This window comes from Bufo bufo, chromosome 2, assembly GCF_905171765.1.
Source record: "Bufo bufo chromosome 2, aBufBuf1.1, whole genome shotgun sequence".
In the NCBI taxonomy this organism is placed as follows: Eukaryota; Metazoa; Chordata; class Amphibia; order Anura; family Bufonidae; genus Bufo; species Bufo bufo.
Window position 1 is genome coordinate 151,658,811 of NC_053390.1, and position 19,639 is coordinate 151,678,449.

General features: G+C 48.8%; 1 protein-coding gene across 12 annotated transcripts in view; it reads left to right on the top strand.

Annotated features, from left to right (window-relative positions):
* The window catches only part of PPIP5K2 (diphosphoinositol pentakisphosphate kinase 2), a 160,743-nt gene that overhangs the window by 34,330 nt on the left and 106,774 nt on the right, over positions 1-19,639 (top strand). For all 12 annotated transcript variants that reach the window (XM_040421590.1, XM_040421591.1, XM_040421593.1 and 9 more), the window contains exons 5-8: positions 1,835-1,920; positions 14,608-14,762; positions 17,735-17,836; positions 18,014-18,175. In XM_040421590.1, coding sequence (XP_040277524.1) covers positions 1,835-1,920; positions 14,608-14,762; positions 17,735-17,836; positions 18,014-18,175 — 505 coding nt within the window. The remainder of the gene's footprint in view (positions 1-1,834; positions 1,921-14,607; positions 14,763-17,734; positions 17,837-18,013; positions 18,176-19,639) is intronic.

The following is a 19,639-nucleotide window of genomic DNA, read 5'->3' on the forward strand; positions in this document are numbered from 1 at the left end:
TTTTACAGTCTTGTAGATCAAGAGAGGTGATCTATATGATAAAATGGCCGTGCAGCCTGATTTACGTTGGGGAGACCACGATGGAAATTGGGGAAAGAATTAACAAACACAAGAGCACGATCAGGAAGAAGGCAATGGACAAACTGGTGACTGTGGTCACTCTGTTAACCAACTTGGGTTCAGGGTGATAGATTCAGTTGGTACCCTCAGGAGGGGCGGGGATAGAGAACGTTTTCTCAGAAAAAAGGAACTATAGTGGATTTTTACCTCGAACTCTGTGCAACCGCATGGACTTAATATTGAGTTCAATGTGAATAATGTTGATTAGACTCTGTCAGTGGTGAGCAGAATATGGTCTGATGTGGTATATCCGATTTAGTATTGGTGTATGCTTATTGTTTTTCAGGTGTTTTTAATTGGTTATACACACTGTTTTGTACCAAGGGCTTATGTGTTTTATACTGTTTATTGCACACCCGTTCGGATATTGGAGCTCTGCTGGGACATCGGGACTCCATATGCGGCTTTTATGTGAGGGAGGATATATCTGTATAATTCTCGCGCTGGTCTTTCCCCAGAACACGTTGGCACTATATTACAGCTTTCTATAGTCTGAAATTCGGGCTGTTAGGAGTTAACATAGGGATAGTGCATGGGAGACACATATATATATATATATATATATATGTATTGGTGGCGATATGGAAGGCGATTACACTTATTGTCATCCTTACAATGATACAGTACAGTAGGGGCAATGATCTGCTGTGGCACATTAGATTATACATGTGAAACTGACAGCTGTTTATATTGTTTGTAAACACTTTCCAAGGAGTAGCGGGATCGAGGAGGTGGGCGGGGACTCAGCGGTCATGTGGTGGTCACATGATCGTCATAGAGGACGCGCCCACTCCCCAGGTCCAGTGAATGTGAGTAATGACATGCGCAGTGCACTTTTGCAGACGCGATGTTGGAGTCCTGATGTCCCTTGACGAATGGCTACTTCCGGGTTTTGGTAGGCGAGGTGAGCACAGGTGTAAGTAAGTTATCTACAGCTGAAAGCAATTAGTCTAATGAGTATTTGCTCTGGATTGGTCATGTCTGTATTGTATTGGCTCTCCCAGTATGTGGGGGGAGCTGCGTGCACTTTAAACGGGTGGATAGTGTCACTCTGTATTCGGCTTGACACAGGCTATGTAGTAGCCGAATCGTAGCTGCTTATTTTTATGGCACAATTTCTGTGAAGTCTGTCCAATAAAGAAGTCGCTGGAGTTGCTGCCGTTACCTGTTTGTTTGTACTATCCTCAGGATAGGTCACCAGTATCAGATTAGCGGGGGTCCGACACCTGGCACCCCTGGTGATCAACTATATAGGTGCATGCAGTGCGCACGTACCGTCTCCCTTCTCTGTTCCTGCTCGCTGCTGCCATGTCTATGGCGAGCAGGAATAGACGGCTCGTGCGCACTGCATGTGCCTTCCCTTTATACAGCTGATCAGCAGGGGTGCCAGGTGTCGGACCCCCGCTGATCTTATATTGAGGATGGTTCATTAATATTAAAAGCCCGGACAAGCCTTGTAATTACACCCCCTTCCCTGGAATGATATGAAATATCTGCTGTAGTATTAATCACATCACCAACCTCTGTCTCAATTATGGTGTCATTAGCCAGACATTAGAAGTGACAATCTGCGGGCTCCTGCAATGCCAAAGAAGAGAACTAGTGATCATTTGGTTATCAGATTTCAGTAGAGCAGCTAGACGCTCGGGGAGATGGTTTACCCGCATTGGGCCTTTTGCACTTTGGCTTCACATTTGTGTACTTTTGCTTACAGGAGGGAGGTTTATAGGATCCTTAAAGATGAGGGGATTTTGCTTCCGCGATATGCTGTCCTTAATCGTGATCCAAACAAGCCAGACGGTACGTAACAGGATAGTAATGAGCCTATCCACCCTACATTGTGTTCTATGTTCCTCGCCTAGCACTCCCATGGATTTTTGGCGCTTTAGAACTTTTGTGTTCTACATTAAAAAATATCGAATCACTATTCCGTGCAAACGGAAATTCGGATCATCCGTATGAAATTGGTTCCAGCAGCCCCTAGCGCTGGAAAGATAATAGTGGATGAGGCCAGAATGAGAAGGCCCTGCTGGGTTACTGCACTTCATCTTCTATTCAAGTGAATGAAAGCTGAGCTGCAGTACCCCGGCATAGCCACCACACAGTGGATGGAGCTCTCGGCTTCCGGCTCTGTGTCCTGTGCCTGCCACAAACTGCTGATCAGGTGTTCACCCCCCCCTTCCCCCATCAATCAGATAATTAGGTCATCAGTATCTAAAAGATGGCTAACCCCTTTAAGTTAGGTTATCTGTATAATGTTGAAGTAATGGCTACACTGATGCCAGCTTACAGTATTGGCACCTTGAAGTGTAAATGCAGTGACAAGGCCATAGAGCACTACAGAGCAGATCCGAAGGGGAGGTCACATACGATGACTTGGTCCAGTGCTGAATTCCTTTTCATATATTCTGTCTTGGTGAGCATTGGCATTTACAAAATTTAGGCAGTGCAGCACTCTAAGGAATTTAAAGGGAACCTGTCACCAGGATTTTGTGTATAGAGCTGGGGACATGGGCTGCTAGATGGCCGCTAGCACATCCGCAATACCCAGTCCCCATAGCTCTGTGTGCTTTTATTGTGTTAAAAAACAGTTTTGATCCATATGCAAATGAACCTGATATGTGTCCTGTTTCCGGAGATGAGTCAAGCGGAAAGGAGCCCAGCACCGCCCCGCGTCCTCCGAATCTCCTCCTTGCTGGCTGACGTCACAGAGCTGGAGCGCCGAAATCTCGCGATGCGTGAGCTAGCGCATGCGCAGTGTCGGCATCATGTTCATTCCCTGTGCTGGCATCAGCACAGGGAACGAACTACGCATGCGCTAGCTCGCGCATCCCGAGATTTCGGCGCTCCAGCTCTTTGACGTCAGCCAGCAAGGAGGAGATTCGGAGGACGCGGGGCGGTGCTGGGCTCCTTTCCGCTGGACTCCTCTCCGGAAACAGGACACATATCAGGTTCATTTGCATATGGATCAAATCGGTTTTTTTTACACAATAAAAGCACACAGAGCTATGGGGACTGGGTATTGCGGATGTGCTAGCGGCGATCTAGCAGCCCATGTCCTCAGCTCTATAACCAAAATCCAGGTGACAGGTTCCCTTTAACGTACAGATGATAAGGTAAGGTTTCCATGTCTGTGGCGTTCACATATTTCTTTTGTTTCGCAGAAGTGAAGCCTTAAAGTTATCCAGGACTTTGATCGTGATGGCCTGTCCTTAGGATAGGTCATCAATATCAGATTGATGGGGGTTTGACTCCCGGCAGCCTGCCGATCAGCTGTTTAAATAGGTCCTGGGCTGAGTTCACACGGGCGAGATTTCCGGGAGGGTGCAATGCGTGAGGTGAACGCATTGCACCCGCACTGAATCCGGACCCATTCACTTCTATGGGGCTGTTCAGATGAGCGGTGATTTTCACGCATCACTTATACGTTGTGTGAAAATCGCAGCATGCTCTATATTGTGCGTTTTTTACGCAACGCAGGCCCCATAGAAGTGAATGGGGCTGAGTGAAAATCACAAGCATCCGCAATCAAGTGCAGATGTGGTGCGATTTTTCACGCACGGTTGCTAGGTGACAGTCTATTCACTGTATTATTTTCCCTTATAACATAGTTATAAGGGAAAATAATAGCATTCTTTAATACAGAATGCTTAGTAGGTGGTCAATTGAGGGTTAAAAAATAATTAACTCACCTTCTCCTCTTGATCGTGTAGCTGCCGGTCTCTTCTTACTTCTTTAATCATGAGCTGCCGGCTAAAGGACCTGTGGTGACGTCAGATCACATGGTCCATCACCGTGGTGATAATAACATCTACACAGCACCGATCCCAAACCTGAACTTCAGTGAAGAAGTTCGGGTCTGGGTACCACAGTCAGTTTTTTATCATGCGCGTGCAAAACACATTGCACCCGCGCAATAAAAACTGAACAACGGAACGCAATCGCAGTCAAAACTGACTGCAATTGGGTACCTACTCGCGCGGGTTTGCCGTAACGCATCCGGACCTTATCCGTACACGCTCGTGTGAACTCAGCCTTAAGCTTCTTCCTAGGCCTGTGATGTCGCTGTACATTGGTTGTGTGGTCTATGCGGCCGCTCAGCCCCATAGAAATGAATAGGCCTGAGATGCAATACCAAGCACAGCCGCTGTACAATGTACGGTGAGGAAGCCGCAGCGCTCACCCAAGACCTGTTAGCGGCGTGGCCTCTTCAAACACCTGATGATCTGATATTCTCTATCCTGAGAGAACCCCAGGATGATATCATAGAGGGAACCTGTGAGGATCTTCATGCTGTCTGAACCACGGGCAGCATGAAATACTGACACGGTCCCAGGTTACAGACAACTATGGTTTTTCATTCTGCCTGTGGTTTGGGTAGCAGGAAGCTCCCGATAAGTCCCCTTCAAGGTATTTTCAGCAGTGTGGCTGGCCATGGAAACCTTAGCCCTGCTAACCTAGTAAGACCTGCTAGGGAAGCTTTTTTCCTTTAGTCGGTGACTTTCATACAGGTTTCTCTGGTATTTTGAGATAAGAACGGGCAGAGTTTTCTGTACAGGAACAATGCACAACTTAAGTGCTGTAGAAATACTTCTTCTTTCATTGAGAATAAGAAGGATGTTGTGATTTTCCATTCCAGACATTGAATTACCGATTGTATTAACTTGATAAAATAATCACAACCCCCAAAAATGATGGAAGACCACGACAGAAAATGTTTTCCACATTACATAAATCTGATAAACTGAATCTTCATTTCTCTAAAGCTGGCCAGTGAGTGAGGGCCATGTCTGTAAAGCGCTGGGAAGGCTTTTTCTAAGATTTTGGAGTGTGTTCCTGGGAATTTTTGCCCATTCATCCAGAACAGCATTTGTGAGGTCAGACACTGATGTTGAATGAGAGGAACCTTGCTCGCAATCTCCGTTCTAGTTAATCGCAAAGGTGTTTAATGCGGTTGAGGTCAGGGCTTCCCGCAGGCCAGTCAAGTTCTTCCATACCATACTCTCCCAACCATGCCTTTCTAGACCTTGCTTTGTGCACTGGGGCACAGTCAGGCTGGAACAGAGAAGTGGCTCGCTCAAGCTGTTCCTTTAACGTTGGAAGCATACAACTGTCCAAAATGTCTTGGTATTCTGAAGCATTGAGGGTTTGCGTCACTGGAACTAAGACCCCTTGGTCAACCTCTGAAAAACAGCCCCATAGCATTATCCTTCCTCCCCTAAACTTTACAGTTGGCACGGTGCAGTCAGACAGGTAATGTTCTCCTGGCATTCTCCATCCATCAGACTACCAGCTGGAGAAGTTTGATTCATGACTCCACAGAACATGTTTCTATAGCTCCAGAGTCCAGAAGTTGTGTGCTTTACACCATTCCTCCATCCGAGGCTTGGCGTGGTGTTTGATGATGTAAGACTTGTATGCAGCTGCTCATCAATGGAAACCCATGCCAAGAAGCTCCCGACACAGCACAGTTTTTGTGGTGAGTTTAAAGGGATAGTCTGATCTCGCTGTTACTAAGGCAAGATGAGACAGTCTGGACCACCAGCCAGCGGGGAAACGGCAAAGTGCTCTGGCGCTCGCTGTTTCAGTAGCTCCCATTTCCGTGCATGAGAGTTACGGAAACTGCGTAACGCAGCAAGCTATGCTTTCTCTCTAGCGCAGAAACGCCATATCTTGCTGTGTTGACGCTGTTTTCGTAACTCGTAACTCTCATGCACATTAGATGGCTGTGTCTCCCCTCTATTCACATGCAAGGTCAGCTAAGCCAAGCATGCATGTGTTCTGACAGGGACCTCTGGCTCCAGCTGCCTGATCCATATCTCCCCTGACATCTGCCATTGGAGAGAGTTGGGAGGCTGACGTACACTTTAGCTGTGTGGACAGGCCTGCTGAAATTTAAAGTTCGACATGACCCTTATCTAATGCATGCATCCAGCTTCACAGATGATGTATGTATCCATCTTAGGGTCCATTCACACGTTCGCACTTTGGGTTCGCATCCGTTCCGCAATTATGCGGAACGGGTGCCGACCCATTTATTTTCAATAGGGACGGAAAAGATGCGGACAGCAGACAGTGTGCGGCCGCCGAACTCCCGGTCCGCGGCCGCCGGCCTGGTGTTTTGCAGATCCGCAAAACACTGCGGACGTGTGAATTAACCCTTAAAATGGTGCTTGTTTTTTCACATTTTTATACCGCACCCTTCTATGTATAACAGTTGGAAAGTGTTACTGCTGGAAGGTGTCCGGCTTGTATAGCACATGACCAGCGTGCCATCTGTTCACATTCCTTATTAAGCAGTACCAGCCTTTGCAGTCATCACAGTATAATGACCGGGACATTCAGGTCATTTTATCCTTGAGACTCTTTAAGCCAGTACATACCTGTCATCACCTTTTTCCAGCCATTGACACTGGCCATAAGATCACAAGTGTGGATGATAAGACTATTAAAGCTGACTTCTATAGGGCAAATACCCAGTCTCCTCGGACAGGGCCGGTGTGTTCCTCACTACGTTGATGCATTTTCATATACTGTACATGCAACCGGTTCTACAGTAATTTCACATAATTTCTTCAGCCTGAAATCTGTGCAATTTGGTAGAGGTTTGCTTTTAGAATGTGTTTCTGTAGTATTACATGTGGAGCACTGGACCCTACAGCAGAACATACTCTGGGGTATGACAAGGTAGACCTCACTGTGAATTATTGTAATCCAAAGCAGTCAGCTCCATGAATATCTGTTATACTAAGCAGAGCACCCGTAGGTAGGGAATAGGAGGCCATGGAGCAACTTCTGAGCAGAGATGAAAGTCCTTAAGGTAGCCATCATCTAATGTGCGGAGTGCACATTAGATGATGGCTACCTTAAGGACTTTCATCTCTGCTCAGAAGTTGCTCCATGGCCTCCTATTCCCTACCTACGGGTGCCACCAATGGCAGATATTGAGAGTAATTTGACGCATCTTCAGTTTCGACTTCACCAAACCTTTGGTCCTCAAAGGAGATTATTCCCCTCTTATTGAGAACACATGCACATTCGGCCAAAAGTGGGTGTGTGGGTTGGGAGAGAATCGGGGGAAATAAGCCCTCTGAAGTGACAGCTGTCTAAGATGTTTGGCCCCATTTACTGTCCTGCAGTGATGAACCTTGAGGTTTTGGCAGATAAAACCTATAGACTGGACAGTTTAAGGAAAAGTTCTTCAATTTCCATCAGTTACTTTGTATATTTTAAAGGTGTTATCTAGGATTAGAAATACATGGGTTATATGTGGTATTGTAGTTCACCTCTAAGTGAATGTGGCTGAGCTGCAGTACTACACACTACCTGTAAACAGGTGTGGTGCTATTTTCTCGCCCAGTTTCCTTGGGGGACACAGAAGACCTTGGGTATAGCTCATCTCCCTAGGAGGCGTGACACTAAGTGAAGACTGTTAAGCCCCTCCTCCACAGCTATACCCTCAGCCTGGAGAGAGACTGCCAGTTTTTTGCTTAGTGTCCAAGGAGGCAAGACACTCCCTGCTCTGCAGGGCTGGTTTCTCCTTGTTTAAATTTTAGTTTTTTACTTTTTTATTTTCTTTTTGTTCCAGATCATCAGGGATAACAGAGACGCACTAGACCTCTCTGTTCTCCCGGGGTTGAGCTGCGCCAGTGCCGGTCACCCGCACTGCTGCCTCCCCCACAGAAGACAAGGTGGATCAGGGCAGCCCAGCTCCCCTACATCCCGCCAGCGCAAGGGTCGCCCGCACGCCAAGTCCCTCTTCCAGCGTCCTGCCACTACGGTGCCAGTAGCTGAAGGGGCGACCCTGCTGGAATGGACCGAGGGTGAAGACGGCTGTGGTAAGAGATTGGCTTCACCAGCCCTACGTCCCCCACCCCCCCACCCTGGTCTCCTGCGTGCCTGACCCCCATATTGGGCCTCTAGTCCCCTGCTGGATCTATGCCGGCAATCTCCTTCTGCCCCCCCCCCCCCCTGCCTGGCTCCCACAGACATGCAGCCAGTGGCTGTCTCCACAGCCAGCTACAGAAGCGGCAACATAGTTTATTTCTTTATCAGCACAGGCACCCGGTCTCTGGGTCCCCCCCTACATCTCCTACCGGAGTGTTGCTCCAGGCTTGAGGCTCCTGACGGCTGTGGAGTAAGGCCTCGCCTCCGGCCGACATTGGTATTCCGATGCGGCCGGGCGCTGCAAAAATCTTAGCCCAGGCTCCGCGGCCTGCTAGGCCGCCATTCCGGGTCCCTGACTTTTCCGGCCGGCAGGGTGGGCTCCCGCGGCCGGCAAGCCGCCATTCCGGGCAAGCCGCCATTCTGGGCCCCTGACTCTTCCGGCCGGCGGGGTGGGCTACAAGGCCGCAAAATTCCGGCCTCTGGTGGAGGGGGCGGGAACTTCTCCAGGCGCGAATTTTTCCCGCCGGGAGGTTCCTCCGCCCCCAGGGGATCTCAGCGCCACCCTCCAGGCCGGATCCATGTTAACCCTTTGGGTACAGGCCGGATCCCTATGGGCCTGTATGGCTGGCCCCCCTTTTTTCCTTTTTCCTGACCATCTGTGCCCCTATATGGTGGCCCCCTTTAGCCTCAGAGAGGCTGTGTTTTTAATAAAAAAAAAAAAAAAAAAAAAAAGAAATAATAATAAATATATATATAATAATAATAACAGATTTCTTTTGGACTGCGCAGGACGCTGCAGCCTCATCAGTAGTGCTGCATGTCTGCATGCCCTCTTTCCACAGGCGGCATAGTGTTGCGCTCCCAACCTGCGTCGCTGCTAGGGCATTTCCCCTTTTAGGCGGTTTTCCTGCCCTCTTCCAGGATACGGCGCTGGCCAAGTGCATGCGGCCCTTCCGTAGGCAGCATTCATCATCTCTCCAGTTATGGTGCCTGCCATGTGCATCCCCCCCCCCTCCTAGGCGGGATACTGCACTCTCCCTGGCTGCCGGCTGGCCATGTGCATGACCCCCTTTTAGGCGGAATACTGCACCTTCACCGGATACGGTGCTGGCCATGTGCACGACCCCGTTCCATAGGCGGAATGCTGCACTCTCTATGGATTTGCTGCCGGCCATGTGCACGACCCCCTTGTCTAGGCGGAACGCTGCACTCTCGCTGGATTCACTGCCGGCCATGTGCGTCACCCCCTTCCATGGGCGGAACGCAGCGCTCTCACTGGATTCGTTGTCGGCCATGCGCGTGACCCCCTTCCATGGGCGGAAGGCAGCGCTCTCACTGGATTTGTTGCCGATCATGTGCATGACCCCCCTTTTTAGGCGGAATACTGCACTCTCACCGGATACGGTACTGGCTATGTGCACGACCCCCTTCCTTAGGCGGAACGCTGCACTCTCTCTGATGGGCTATGATGTACTTATGTACTATGTTACTATGCTGCACTCTCTCTGGTTTCGCTGCCAGCCATAGGCATGACTCAGGCAGCATACATACATCCCTCTGTCTGTGGTTGTTTTCTCGCAGGTACGTTACTGGCCATGTGCATGTACCCCATACATGGCGGGGTGCTTGCACTCTCGCTGGATCCGCTGTCGGCCATATGCATGACCCCTCTTCCGTGGGCGGTGTACGCACTCTCGCTGGATTCGCTGCCTGCCATGGGCATGCCTTCCTTCCTCAGGTGACATACACACATTCTCACTGACTGTGTTTGTCTCTCACCAGTACGTTGCTGGCCATGTGTATGACTCCCATACATGGCGGGTGCACGCACTCTCCCTGGATGAGATGCTGGCCATGTGCATTACCCCCCCTTTTTTTCTGGGCGGCATGCTACTCTCACCGGATACCTTGCTGGCCATGAGCATGGCCCTCTAACATGGGTGGAACGCTTGCACTCCCATTGGATACGGTGCTGGCCTTGTGCGTGACCACCCCACATTCCATGGGCAGAATTTGGCACGCTCATGAGATTCACGGCTGTCCTTGTATGGCTGTGCTGGACTTGTACATGTCCCCCTTCATTGGCAGAGTAGTTGCACTCTCGCTAAGTCAGTGTTGGGTGTATTATTGCACACTCACTTAATGCTAGGATAACCCTGTGCATGTTCCCCTTTCACTAGGTGGACCTCCTGCGTTCCTGCTGGATTATATGGTATGTCCTGCTTCTCTGAAGTAGGTACGGCCTTAGGCATCACTCCCTTTTGGGACCGGCCTTTGCACTCTTGCCGACTGCAGTTTGCCAGATACAATTTCCCCCCTTTCGGGGCGGACTGCTTGCGTTCCATCGCATGCTATACTAGGCTTGTGCATAACTCCCTTGCAGGTTGCACTTTGCAATTACGTACATGCTGTGGCACTCTGTGGCGAGCCCCCTTTTTCGCTGAATTAACCTTTTTGCAGTGAGCGGACGTTCTTGTGCGTTGTTTGGGCCGTGTATGCCTTCTCCTCCTGTAGGTGGGTTGGCCTTCTCACTGCTTACGGGCTGCTCGTACGTATGCCTCATCTGCTTCCTGCGGCATACTTTTGTTTTCTTGGGATACGATGCTTGCCGCAAGCCTTGCACTCGTCTCTAAGGAGTTCATTCTGTCCACCTGACCCGGACGGGCTCTACTTGCTCTATGCTGCACGGAGCTGGGTGGTACTCATTCATTTAGTTGGCCCTTCATCCCAGGGAGTGTTCGTGGTTCCTAGATGCGTGCCCATTCGTCCTTCCGCGGTATTGCTTCCCTGCGCTAGTGGTCACATGGTCGAGAGTGCTGTTGTCTGGAGCGCCCCTCAAATTCTTCGTTGGCTCTGGCAGGACTGCGGTTCCCTTGCCTGCTCAAATTTCCTCCTCTTCGGATGTAGTGTGGTATGAGTCCTTCCTCTTGGCGCCTCTACGCTTCAGTCTGATCTGCTACCAAGTGCGGGCCGCTTTTCTCGGGAAGGTCACCCAAATTCTCTTGGGTGCTCGATTACCCAGGTCGGAGGACCTCCACCTTGGGTTCTTCAGGGTATTCGCCTTCTGCGAGGCGGTGAACCGGGCATCTCACAGTGTAGCAGGGTTCTGCTTTTGAGCTGTCCTATGGCTTCCCTGTTGCCCACTCCTCCGTTCGGTTGGAGGGTGTTATGCCGGCCTCTGTCTCGACTACCTTATCTCGCTGGCTCTGTTTGGCTCCCGCTCGGTACAGATCACTCCGATGTGGCTTCTGTCCCGCCAGACTTCACTGTCCTCCCCTCTGGGGAGAGCATGGTTGTTCATGTGGATGGTTCCGGTGTTCCTTTTGGCCTCGTACTGTCTCCCTTGTTCACACTGGCTGTATTGGCTGTGCCTATTTACCGAGTCTACCGCGTTCTGTCCTCCCGCTGAGTGCAGATTGCGTGGTCCATTCTAAGACAATGGTCCTGCTGTAGACTTACCTTCTCGGTAACTTGGGGGGACTACCTTTCGGTCCAGATTGTCCTTTGATCTCCCACACCGGGACTGTAGAACATGGCTACATCAGCATGGACTTTAGCCTGTCTTGTCCTGGCATCTGGCGGATACTGGGCGGACCCTTTGGTTCCGTTCCGTCTGTCCTTCTGCTCCCTCACTCGGGTGGATACGGGACAACGTTGCTCGGGGGCCGACTGGACCAGTTTTGTCGACTTCTGCCCGTGTTACTGGTCTGCGCCTGATCACATTGGGTTTTCGCCCGCTTGCCAGGCGACTCCAGCGGGTTCGCTATTGTCCGCTCCTGGCTGTATTTTCGTCCAGGATCTGTCGTAAGACTTATGGTTTTTTTGTCTGGGGTTCTGTGGGAAGCTGTGCATTCCCCACTCTGACTTTTTCTCTCCCCATGGTTCTGTCTTTTTTCCAGTCCGGCCTGGACCTGGGACTGAGATTCCTTTACTTGAGGTGTCAAGTGTCAGCGCTGTTCTTCCTCTTCCAGCGTTCCCCGGCCCTCTGGGCCTGACAAGACCTTCTTACTCGAAATGGCTCTTGGGTTCCTCTGTACTGTCCTCGGTACCGTCCTGGGAACTACATACTGAGCTCTCGGCGCTCCAATCTTTTCCTTGGAGCCGTTACAGAAGTTCTCTCTACCCCGCCTGTCCTGTACGGTTGTGTTTCCGTATCAGTCGTGTCTCTGACGGGTGCCTGAATGGCCCCTTTTTTGTTCTGAGCCTTCTGTCTTTTCCCAGGACAGGGCTGTTTCTACATCCCGTTCCTTCCTTCTGAAGGTGGTATTGCCTTTCGCTTCAACACTTCACCGATTTGGACGTTGTTTGGGCCTTGCCGGTTTTACTTGGAGATCTCCGACTCTTGTCGACGTTCGGTCTCTTGGGTTTCCTGGAGGTCCGCGCTTAGAGTTGACGGACTCCAGGGTGGTTTTCCTCCGCTTTATCAGATTGGCTATTGCTGAGGTTACCGCACCGAGGGCAGGATTCTGCCTTTGCTGTCACCGTTCATTTCACCAGAGCGGTCGGTGCCTCCTGGGCAGGAGGCATTGGGCTTCAGCCATGCATTTGAGCAAGGCGGCCACAGGTCTTCCTTGCACGCTTTACAGAGTTCTACAGGGTGCATACTCTGGCTTCGGCGTATGCTGCTTTGGTCCGCCTGGGTCTGCAGGCGGCGGTTCCTTGATGCCTTCGGGTGCTTCGCCTTGGAGCTGTGGTCCCTCCCCTTTTGGACTGCTTTTGAACGTCCCAAGGTCTTCTGTGTCCCCCAAGGAAACTGGGCGAGAAAACGAGATTTTTGTATAACTTACCAGTAAAATCTCTTTCTCGCTCTTTCCTTGGGGGACACAGCACCCACCCATTCATTGTTTTTCTCTACACGGTTTCCGAGTTTGTGTTACCCGTTGGGTAGTTGGCTTGTTGGTTCCTTGTTGGACTTTGCCTTTTCTCACTGCTTGGACACGCAACTGGCAGTCTCTCTCTCCAGGCTGAGGGTATAGCTGTGGAGGAGGGGCTTAACAGCTTTCACTTAGTGTCACGCCTCCTATGGAGATGAGCTATACCCAAGGTCTTCTGTGTCCCCCAAGGAAAGAGCGAGAAAGAGATTTTACTGGTAAGTTATACAAAAATCTCGTTTTCTAAAGAGAGCAGCCATCCTTTTCTAATCCTGGATTACCTCTTTAAAGGGTTATTTCCATCTCAGAAGACAAGTTGGCATTAGCAGGAGGTGCTCAAACCCACATGCAGTTGTGCATATATATAGGGGAGCAAATCCTGCACTTGTGGCTCCCCCAGCAAAATGCATACGGTGGAGGATGCCCGCGGTGAACCACAAGTACCACAATAGACCTCCTACACAAGGTAACAAGTGCGGATGTCATAATTAATATAACAATATAACAAAACAAATAACAGACAGGTGCACTCTGCGGTCTCACTAAACCCACAAACTGATTTTAAAATTGAGAGATTAGTCAACATGTCCTACGCTGTAGAACATGTCTAAGCCCGGGCACCACGCCAAGGTTTCTCAAGTAGCCTGGGACCTAACACTCTCCTACCTGTCTTTATTTGTTTTGTTATTTCCATCTCAGCCAATGGTGGCAGGATTACAGAAGGGACCGAGCAGCCTATGTTATGCTGTTTCCATAATTTGATGGGAGTTACAGAAATGGCGCAGCATCATTTCACTGTAGAATGTAGAGTTTTGATTAGTTTAGTTTAGGCTGGTGTACCCATTTAAAGGGATACAGTCTCCGTACTCCGTAAATCCTTATACAAATTGAAGGTCAAGTGCACATAGGGTGGGCCAAAGTCACTCAATGCACCCTTGCTCCTCCTGCCTACTCTTCCAGACTCTCCTTCTCCTGGCCCTGTCAATCAAGGAGGAGAGTAAGGGGCTAGTAGGAGGAGCAGTGGTGCACAGAGTGGTTTGGGCCCGCCATTGGTGCACTTTGCTGCTCATGCACCAGATCTTGAAGTAAAAGGTATCATTACATTCAGCTGAGCTAGGCCTTCAAGGAGTGTGCCTGGTTTACTAGTGGATTTCCTTGACACTGTGTTAGCCAACACCTTACAAGACTGATCCAAATAGCTGTTCGTTGGCGTTTCCGGCAGGTAATGTATAAAAGCGAAGGTATAGCAGCTGGAAAGTGCCGGAGTTATCATTTACTAAACCTCCCCTTCCCCCGCCTGTCCTAGCTCCTCTTTAGGTTATTAGCGTTAACTACTACCTAGTACCTGTAACTGTTAGGGTCCATTCACACGTCCGTGTGTGTTTTGCGGATACGCAAAACACGGACACCGGCAGTGTGCGTTCCGCATTTTGCGGACCACACATCGCCGGCACTCTCATAGAAAATGCCTTTTTTTCTTGTCCGCAACAAGAATAGGACATGTTCTATTTTTTTGCGGAACAGAAGTGCGGATCTGGAAATGCGGATGTGGACAGCACATTCCGGCCCCACTGAAAATGAATGGGTCCGCACCTGTTCCGCAAGATTGCGGAACGGATGCAGACCCATTTTGCGGATGTGTAAATGGACTCATTAATAAGTCTTTTGTTCGCAAAACGGAAAGGGTTACACATGGTCGTGTGAATGTACCCTTATTCTTTTTTTTCAGAATGTAATTTAATAGAAGGTGAGGATCACGTGGAGGTGAACGGGGAGATATTCCAGAAACCTTTCGTAGAGAAGCCGGTTAGTGCGGAGGATCACAACGTCTACATTTACTACCCAACATCTGCCGGAGGCGGGAGTCAGAGGCTTTTCCGAAAGGTGACATTCTTTCTGTTTGATAATGTTAAAATGTGCCAGCTTGTCTGGCATCACATCTCTGAAGACTTTACAGTGCCCTCTTTTGGGGGCTGTGTGACTCCATACAAGTCATATGTTAGAGGGTGCATTGGATAGGTTGTCTGAGGGCTAGGGCAATGATACCTGCGCTGTTAGTCTCACCACTCTCTCATTTTGCCATGATTGTGCACATTGATTCCCTTACTGCTGCACTAAAATTGAGTTTTCACGATGCCAAAATTTCGATTCGATTTCAATACCAAGAATAAGTATTGCGCTACTTGATACCATTCAATACCACGCAAAAAAATAAAATAAAACCCATAAAAATACCCATACATTAAAGGGGTTGTACGGGTTCAAAGCTGAACCCGGACATACCCTTATTTTCACCCTGGCAGCCCCCCTGAGGTTAGTATCGGAGCATCTCATGCTCCAATGAACTCCCTTGCCCTGTGCTAAATCGCGCAGGGCACGGGCTCTTTTGTTTATCACAACACACTGCCAGGCTGAAACTTCCGGCAGTGTGTTCGGTGACGTCATCGGCTCTGATGGGCGGGCTTTAGCGCTGCCCTAGCTGTTTTACTGGCTAGGGCAGTGCTAAATCCTGCCCATCAATGCCGGTGACATCACCGGGCTTCCTGGTAGCCCCATGGAGAGCCCCGGTACATCACCGGATCTCCAAAAAATGCCTTTGCCCTGCGCGATTTAGCGCAGTGCAAAAGAGAGCATCGGAGCTGAACTGCTCCGATGCTCAAGTCAGGGGGGCTGCCGTGAAAATGGAGGTATGTCCGGGTTCAGCTCTGAACCCGGACAACCCCTTTAACCCATGGGCGTCTTCAGATCTTATCTGCCCCACCTTTGGAAAATAATTAACATGGCATAGATCCAGAAAAAAATTGGTTTTCCTCCAGGAATGGGCGGTATTTAACCACGTCATTTCCACATATGAAACTCATTAGTCTCTCAAATTTAAAATTTAAAATCTCCTTCGATTCATCTTTAATAAATAATAACTGGACACTTTCTTTAAAAATAAATAAATATGTCTTCACCGCCGTCTCTTATATCGCTTCAATATTATTTCCCTATCCCTAACCGACCTTTCTTAGATCTGGCCTAATTTATTCTGTCATATGTTCTAGACCCCCCTACATGCAAATTCTCTTCCTCTGACTTATCAGTGAAAACCTTTCTGCATTCCGCTTTCTGTATTCTTGCGGTACCGCATTCTACCACTACTTTATTACTATAACTTGCTCTTCATTTCACATGTCTCTTCAATACATGCAAACCGATTTCATGTCCCATTCAATGTTTAGTCCTTTTGGTTGTAGCATGTCTGTGAAGGTTCTCATTTATCCAGGTCATGGTATATCTGTAAAGAATAAATCAAGGCAACTGGACCCACTGTAGACCTCTTGAAAACGTTTCACTCGCCCTTTCAACGAGCCCTCTCAATTCTGAGTTTTTTTTTTGGTTGTAGCGTTTGCATTTTATATATACATTCCGCTTCCTTCTTATTAATATTCTTTATGGGGTCCCCCCTCTCCACCTGTTCTGCACCAATTCCACACTCCTGAATCTCAAACCTTCTGGTCCCTATCAGTATATCTATGGGGGCCTCTCCTCTCCACCTGTTCTGCACCAATTCCACACCCATGAATCTCAAACCTTCTGGTCCCTTTCAGTATATCTATGGGGTCCTCTCCTCTCCACCTGTTCTGCACCAATTCTACACCCCTGAATCTCAAACCTTCTGGTCCCTATCAGTGTATCTATGGGGGCCTCTCCTCTCCACCTGTTTCTGCACCAATTCTACACCCCTGAATCTCAAACCTTCTGGTCCCTATCAGTGTATCTATGGGGGCCTCTCCTCTCCACCTGTTCTGCACCAATTCCACACCCATGAATCTCAAACCTTCTGGTCCCTATCAGTATATCTATGGGGTCCTCTCCTCTCCACCTGTTCTGCACCAATTCTACCCCCCTGAATCTCAAACCTTCTGGTCCCTATCAGTATATCTATGGGGTCTTCTCCTCTCCACCTGTTCTGCACCAATTCCACACCCATGAATCTCAAACCTTCTGGTCCCTATCAGTATATCTTTGAAGTGTGGGAGGAAACCGGAGTACCTGGAGGAAACCCACACAAACACGGGGAGAACATGCAAACTCCATGCAGATGTGGTCCTGGGTCAGATTTGAACTTAGGACCCCAACAGTGCAAGGCACCAGTGCTAACCACTGAGCCATATTGCTATGCACGCATTAACTACTGATCAGTGCCCTAAAGAAGATTGTATTGAGGATATTCTCTACCCCCGGTGGGTTCTCTGACTTTTTATTGCTGTTGAATATAAGACCTTTTGGGACCCAGCAGAGTAGACTTGTGAACCCTATGAGGGAGATTTATCAAGACCGGTGCTTTCTCCCCTGAGCTGCCGGAGAATACGCCTAATTTTTGATGAGCAACTTTTCTGGCACAAGGGAGATGATATCTCTCTCTTTATCCTTTACGTATGCCTTCATTTTGCTAGCAGAGTAAGGGTCCATTCACACGTCTATAGAATGGGTCCACATCTGTTCTGCAAATTGCGGAACGGGTGCGGACCCGTTTATTCTCTATGCGGCAGTAATAGATTCGGACAGCACACAGTGTGCTGTCCGCATCCGCATTTCCGGAGCGCGCCCCCGATCTTCCGGTCCGCGGCTCTGGAAAAAAATAGAACGTGTCCTATTCTTGTCCGCAATTGCGGACAAGAATAGGCAGTTCTATGGGGGTGCCGGCCGGGTGTATTGCGGATATTGTGGACCCTTAACCTCACTCTTCATATCGCACTATGGCAGATGTCTCCTTGTATTTATATGGTTGTATTTTATTTTGTGGGTAAGTGTCATTATTTTTCCTCCGCTTGTACTAACTGTATTCCTGCGTTTTTCCGGTTTCCTAGATTGGTAGTCGTAGCAGCGTATATTCACCTGAAAGCAGTGTGAGGAAGACTGGTGCATATATCTATGAGGAGTTTATGCCCACTGATGGCACTGATGTCAAGGTATTGCCCTCTTTTAACCGGAGTTAAGATTGAGAATAGACCTAAAATCCCTGCCTGGTCGTTGGATGATTCTCAGACAGATTAGATGATGGTGCTGTGCGTTCTCCTGTGATGCGTCATTGCACTCAGACTCGGAGCCGTCTCCGCCACTTACTGTTTTCTTTTCATCTAATGCAGGTTTATACTGTGGGGCCAGACTATGCCCATGCTGAAGCTCGAAAGTCTCCTGCATTGGATGGCAAGGTAGAAAGGGACAGTGAAGGCAAAGAAGTTCGGTATCCTGTTATTTTAAACGCCAGAGAGAAACTAATAGCCTGGAAAGTGTGCCTCGCCTTCAAGGTGAGTGATCAGGAGATGACATTTATGGCACAGCACACAGAACTTTCCTTCACCCTCCATTCTTTTACACGTCTGCAGTTACATTTCATGTTTCTGGTTGTTTCCTAATTGCCACTTCGTAAAGAGGTCAATGTGAAAAGAATATTTTTTTTTTCTTAAAAAAAAACAAAAAAAACCCAACAATTTTATAAAAGCCTAAGGCTAGTTGCGGACAAGCATGTCTTGTGTGGAAATCGCGCTCCGTGTATGAACGGGATTCTCCCTTATGTTTCTCAGTAGTGCATGACATTATCGGGATTTAGAATTCTGTTTGTCTCTGTATGACCTTACTTCTACAGAATTCGGCCTCATGCACACGGCCGTTCCGTGCATTGGGGAATTGTGGTCTGTCCGCACCGCAAAAAAATATGACCTGTCATATTTATTTGCGCTGCGGAACAATGGGAAATAAACACCACGGAAACACTCCGTAGTGCTTCTGGTGTTCCGTGACTCAGTTCTGCATCTCCGGAATTGCGGACCCGTTCAAGTGAATGTGTCCGCATCCGTGATGCGGGGTGCACACGGCCGGTGGCCATGGATTGCTGACCCGCCGTTTGCGGGCTGCAATACGGCCACCCAATGGCCGTGTGCATGAGGCCTTATACTGACACAATGCTGTCACTATAATTCAGTAGATACAGGTCATGCAGAGACGCACAGCATTATAAATCAGTATAATGCCGTGTGATCCTGAGAAACAAGCCGCGTCCATAACGGACAATAGCTTTTACACGGAGCGTGATTTCCACACAGGACATGATCGTCTGAAAGAGCCCTAACACTGCTCTGTAGTAGTCACTTCTCATGTGTGCTGTTCATTAGGTTCCCAGGATCCAATGAATGACAGTCACTTGCTGCAGCTTTTATAAAATGAACCTATAAAAATAAAAGGTTTAAATGAACACATCAGCAGTTTAGACGCCCTTAAGGGGAACATTGCACCATGAAAATGCAATGTAATCTGCTGGCAGCATGTTCTAGAGCAGGGAGAGCAGATTTCTGTATAGTTTTATTGGAAAAAAATTCAGTAAAACTTGTAATTTATAAATTTATATCTCTGCTCTTTCTGTGCTTAGGAGTCTAGTGATTGACAGCTAGCACTGTATTATTAAGCATAGAGAGAACTGTCAGTAAGCGGGGCCGCTAGGTGTTCCTCCATTAGGGTCATGAGTTCTCAGTGGAAACCTCTCCCAAACTCCTTCCCTCCCCTCTTGGTTGTTGTCTCCTGAGGCTGAGAGGACATCTGATGATGCAGGAGGCTGCTGGAGGTGTTGCTCAAGAGTAGAGGGGCGCTCCCCTAATGAATGAATGTCCAGTGGACACATAAAGACTTATTTGTGTTCTGCCAGTAAGTGATTAAAAGGTGAATTTCTGTCATCAATACTAGCAGTGTAATGGGCATTTTAAGCATGTTCCTGGATA